The sequence below is a fragment of the Nicotiana sylvestris genome, chromosome 2, assembly GCF_000393655.2.
Source record: "Nicotiana sylvestris chromosome 2, ASM39365v2, whole genome shotgun sequence".
Lineage (NCBI taxonomy): Eukaryota > Viridiplantae > Streptophyta > Magnoliopsida > Solanales > Solanaceae > Nicotiana > Nicotiana sylvestris.
Window position 1 is genome coordinate 145,529,713 of NC_091058.1, and position 5,993 is coordinate 145,535,705.

Below are 5,993 nucleotides of genomic sequence, written 5' to 3' on the forward strand. Positions count from 1 at the left end.
TATCCAACATGGTTAGCGAATATCGTGCCAGTACCAAAGAAGGACGGGAAGGTCAGAGTCTATGTCGACTACCGGGACCTCAACTGGGCTAGTCCCAAAGACGACTTTCCCTTGCCAAACATACATATTCTAATTGACAACTGCGCCAAGCACGAGCTACAGTCATTTTTTGATTGTTTTGCTGGGTATCATCAGATCTGAATGGATGAAGAAGATGCTGTGAAAATGGCCTTCATTACGTCGTGGGGAATGTATTGTTACAAGATGATGCCGTTTGGATTAAAGAATGTTGGGGCCACCTAAATGAGGGCCATGACTACCATTTTCCATGATATGATACATAAGGAGATCGAGGTATATGTAGATGATGTCATCATCAAGTCCAAGAAAGCCACTGATCACATGGAAGAATTGAGGAAGTTCTTCAATAGACTAAGAAGGTACAATTTGAAGCTGAATACCACAAAATGTGCATTCAGGGTTCCTGCCGAAAAACTACTTGGGTTCATTGTGAGTCGCCGAGGAATAGAACTGGATCCGTCAAAGGTCAAAGCCACTCAAGAGTTGCCACCGCCAAAGAACAAGAAGGACGTAATGAGTTTCTTGGGAAGACTCAACTACATCAACCGGTTCATAGCTCAATCTACTATCATCTGTGAGCCAATCTTTAAGATGTTGAAGAAGGACGCCACTGCCAAATGGACTGATAACTGTCCAAAAAGCCTTCGACAGAATCAAGGAGTACCTATCCACATCGCCAATCTTGGTCCCGCCCGAGCCGGGCAGACCTCTATTTCTCTACCTTGCAGTATTAGATGGACCATTCGGTTGTGTTATGGGACAATATGATTAAACGGGAAGGAAGGAGCAGACCATATATTATCTCAGCAAGAAGTTCACCCCATACGAGGCCCGGTATTCTCTGTTGGAATACACCTGTTGTACTCTAACTTGTGTAGCTCAGAAGTTAAGGCACTATTTCTATGCCTATACTACGTATCTCATATCAAGGATGGATCCGTTGAAGTACATCTTTCAGAAGCCCATGCCCACTGGCAAGCTAGATAAGTGGCAAATCCTGCTGAGTGAATTCGACATTGTCTATGTGACTTAGAAAGTGATTAAGGGACAGGCTTTGGCAGATCATCTTGCCGAGAATCCCGTGGACGGAGAATACGAATCCTTAAAGAAGTATTTTCCTGACGAGGAGGTATCCTTCATAGGAGAAGACATTGCAGAATCCTACGATGGTTGGAGAATGTTTTTCGACGGAGCAGCAAATTTCAAAGGAGTTGGCATAGGAGTAGTTCTAGTATCAGAAATCGGTCAGCATTATCCGGTGTACGCCAAACTCAGGTTCCCGTGCACCAACAACATGGCCGAGTACGAAGCCTGCATCTTGGGACTCAAAATGGCCATTGACATGAACATAGAGTTGCTAGTAATCGGGGATTCAGACTTTCTTATACAGCAGGTCCGAGAAGAATGGGCAACCAAGAACTCCAAGCTACTCCCTTATCTATATCATGTACAGGAGTTGAGAAAGAGATTCACAAAGACAGAATTCCAGCATATTCCTAGAGTCCAGAAAAGGTTTGTTGATGCATTGGCTACCCTGTCCTCTATGATACAACATCCAGATAAGAACTTCATTGATCCTATTCCGGTGAAGATTCATAATCAGCCAGCCTACTGTGCTCATGTTGAGGAAGAAGCGGACGGAAAACTTTGGTTTCATGATATTAAGGAATACCTAGCAAAAGGAGAATACCCAGAGCTTGCCAACACCACTCAAAAGTGCACACTTTGGAGGTTATCTAACAATTTATTCCACAGCGAAGGAATCCTGTATAGGAGAACTCCTGATTTGGGATTATTAAGGTGTGTCGACGCTAGAGAAGCATCTAGGCTACTAGAGGAAATCCATGTTGGTACCTGCGGTCCACATATGAACGGTTTTGTCTTAGCCAAGAAGATACTCTAGGCTGGTTATTTTTGGATAACTATGGAAACGGACTGCGTCCAGTATGTCCGAAAGTGCCATCATTGTCTGATACATGCGAACATGATAAAGGTTCCCCCAAATGAGCTTAATGCAACAAGCTCGTCGTGGCCGTTTGCCTCTTGGGGAATGGATGTCATCGAACCTATCGAGCCCACTGCATCAAATGGGCACAGGTTCATTCTAGTGGTAATTGATTATTTCACCAAATGGGTTGAAGCAGCATCATACAAAGCAGTGACTAAGAAAGTTGTGGCAGACTTTGTCCGTGACCGCATCATTTGTCGATTCGAGATCCCAGAATCAATCATTACTGATAATGGTTCCAATCTCAACAGTGACTTGATGAAGGCCACATGTGAAACCTTCAAGATCAAACACAAGAATTCTACAATTTACAGACCTCAGATGAACAGAGCCGTGGAAGCTGCCAACAAGAATATCAAGAAGATACTAACGAAAATAATAGAGAAGCATAAGCAGTGGCACGAGAAGCTCTCATTTGCTTTATTGGGATACCTCACCACAGTCCGCACATCAACTAGGGCAACTCCCTACATGTTGGTATATGGTACAGACACAGTCATACCCAATGAGGTAGAAATTCTTTCCTTAAGGATCATACAGGAAGCAGAGCTCGACGACAAAATGGGTGAAGAGTCATTACGAGCAACTATCTCTTATAGACGGAAAGAGAATGAATGCAGTTTTCCACTGTCAGCTTTATCAGAACAGAATGTCCAGAGTCTTCAACAAAAGAGTCAAGCCAAGCCAATTCGCACTGGGGCAGCTGATGTTAAAGAAAATTTTCTGCATCAAGAGGAATCCAAAGGGAAATTCTCTCCCAACTGGCAGGGTCCGTACATGGTTCACTGGGTTCTGACAGGAGGAGCCCTTATACTTGCATAAATGGACGGAGAAGTTTGACCAAAGCCAATCAATTCAAACGCAGTCAAGCGATACTATGTGTAACCTTTATGCTTTCTTTTATGATGTAATTTGAACTACGCTTGACCTGATTCCCGTTTAAGAGGGGATACGTAGGCAGCCATATGGGTTCGGTCACAATTCAATAAAATTTCCATTTTCCCCGTTATTGGAAACTGGGGCAGACTTTGAGGAGTACCCTCAAAATTCCGAAGTTGATTCCAACCATTTATCATTAACAGCTGTCAGGAGCAGCAGCCCGGTAAACTAGGGCAGAAATTTGAGGAGGACCTTCAAAATTCCCGAGCAAGCAAAGTTGCAATGTTTTGAACCACGTCGTAGTCGTCGGGTCATCTAAAGAAAATTATTCTTAACTATGCACTTATATAATGCTTTTACTAAATCATGCATGTTTGTTACCAAAATTGCTTTGTTTAGCAATGTTACCCCAATGATACGCACAGTATCATTGAAACAGAACCGAGCAGGTCAAGCAAAGTCAGTGGGGATACGAACTAACCTTTCCCCTTTACAAAACTCACGATTTTTCTTTGGATGCAGGCACCTGAGTTGGAAAATCATCGAATATACTATACACTCATGCTTATCAGGAATACAACTCTCAGAACCGGCACCTACTCACAGTTGCTATACGCACACAATATCCCCAGCAGCCACAATATCGAAATCTGATATCAACTAAGAAAACTCTACTGCCACCTGCCTTTTATTTCTTGCATAAGGCTACCATTCTGCCTTCCGGGACTAAACAATGTCTCCATCTGCATTCTTTGCATTGCATAAGACTACTATTTTGCCTTCCGAGACTAAGCACTGTCTCCATCTGCATTCTTTTCATTGCATAAGACTACCATTCTGCCTTCTGAGACTAAGCTCTGTCTCCATCTGCATTCTTTGCATTGCATAAGGCGACCATTCTGCCTTCCGAGGTTAAGCTCTACCTCCATCTGCATTTCGCCTGCTTGCATGAGGCTTCCATTCTGCCTTTCGAGGTTAAGCTCTACCTCCATCTGCATTTCGCCGCATTGCATAAGGCTACCATTCTGCCTTCCGAGACTAAACTCTGTCTCCATCTGCATTCTCTGCATTGCATAAGGCTACCATTCTGCCTTCCGAGGTTAAGCTCTACCTCTATCTGCATTTTGCTACATTGCATAAGGCTACAATTCTGCCTTTCGAGACTAAGCCCTATCTCCACCTGCATGGCTGAAATATCGCCACTTTATTTATGTCTCGCATGGCTGAAAATTGCCACCTTCATCTATATCTTGCACGGCTGAAATATCGCCACTTTTATTTTTCTTGCATGGCTGAAATATCACCACTTTCTATCTTGCGTCGGCTGAAATACTACCACCTCGTTTACATTTTTTTGCATTGCTGAAATATCGCCACTTTCTATTTACATCTTGCATCGGCTGAAATACCGCCACCACATTTACATTTTTTGCATTGGTTGAAAGATCGCCTCCTTTTGCATCTCATGGGCTGAAAGATCGCCAAATTGTCCGAAGGCATCAATGTTCGGAAGCACCATTTTCATAGCCCGAGAATGTCATGCCATGGCCTGAGGATCCTATTTTATCTTTTGCATATCATTATTCAAAGGCATCATAAATCAGAGGCATTATATTCATAGCCCGAGAGCATCATTTCATGGCCTACGAATCCTTTATTATACGCTTCATGGCCCAGGACGTCATGGCCCGAGGACATCATCTTAACCGTCCAAAGACAGCATTCATGGTCCAACGGAACTTGCATTACGTCTAAAATTATGCACAATATATGTTCGTATTGCTCATTTGCAGGTAAACCGGCTAGCAACGGCTGTCTCAGCAGGATCAACCCCGCTCCAGTTCCCGCAACCCGGATTAGACCTTAACTATCCTTCCTAACCTGAATACCGCATCCGTTCTTGTAAAACCTTCGTCAGCATATTCCGCCGATGGATCCGGAACTACATATGGCCTGATTCCTGTAAAACAAGGGATATGGAGGCAGCTCAGGAACCATAGCACGATCAAATTCTTCAAACCATCTCGTTCGGTCAAAATTGGCCATCATATCTTTACCCGACAACTCTTTCATCCTTCCCGGGTAAAGAGGGGCAGTTGTTGACAATTTTCCCTGTCTATTTTTCATATATACAAAATACTTTCAAAATAACATATGTACGCATATATAAGCATGCCCAAGTGTTTTAGTATTTTTTTTCCAATTTATAACAATTTTTAAAATCAATTTATTGCTCATTTCAACAATATAAAAACTAATAATTATTTCCAAAATTATAATTTTGGTGGATAATTTGTTTTATTTCCCATATTTATACCAAAATATAGTTAAGATAATTTTTATATATTTTTACAATTTTATTTGGTATTTTTAAAGCTAAATTGCATATAATTGCAATTCTAGCCTACTTAAAGATTTAATAGCATTTTTATAATTATAAAATTGTTTCCAACATTTTTAAATCAATATTTATATATTATTAACTAATCTAGTACTCTTAATTTACTTTCGAAATTATTTTACTATTTTTTATAAAATAAAAAAGGAAAAACTGGCTATTTAAAACCTGACCCATTTTTATTTCAATCATAGCCAAATTGACCCCCCTAATTGACCCAATTTTGAAAACCAATTGGACCAGCCCAATTCTAATCTAACCCGACCCCCAACCCATCCAAATAACCCACCTAACCCTTTCTTTCAATCCAGGTCGTTGATCATTTAGATCAACGACCACGATCACCCCTTACCTTTTTTAATTCACTAACCCTACCCTAATCCCCTCATTTTCATCTCTCAACCGCCTTTGAATACTCTCCCTCTCTCAAACTCTCTCGAAGGTTCCTGAAACCCTAGCCTCTATCACCCCCACCTTCAACCGCAATCTCACCGGAACCCATGGCTTCTCAGGCCATGTATGGCTTGTACTCACCCTCATCCACCATTAAACCCTGGGTGTTCGAAGTTTCGAGGTCCGACCTCGATGATGTCCTTTCAAATCTCTACAGATCCAAAGTTTTATGGC

The 5,993-nt window shown here is 41.9% G+C and overlaps 1 protein-coding gene across 1 annotated transcript; it reads left to right on the forward strand.

Annotated features, from left to right (window-relative positions):
• Positions 1-1,411: 1,411 nt before the first annotated feature.
• On the forward strand, positions 1,412-1,984 carry LOC138885729 (uncharacterized). The gene has a single exon (XM_070166707.1). It carries the CDS (start codon positions 1,412-1,414, stop codon positions 1,982-1,984), a length of 573 nt encoding a protein of 190 aa, XP_070022808.1.
• Positions 1,985-5,993: the final 4,009 nt, after the last annotated feature.

Bases quoted from the DNA above. Each gene is read 5' to 3' on its own strand.
- LOC138885729 (XM_070166707.1), top strand. From the start codon at position 1,412: ATGGCCATTGACATGAACATAGAGTTGCTAGTAATCGGGGATTCAGAC.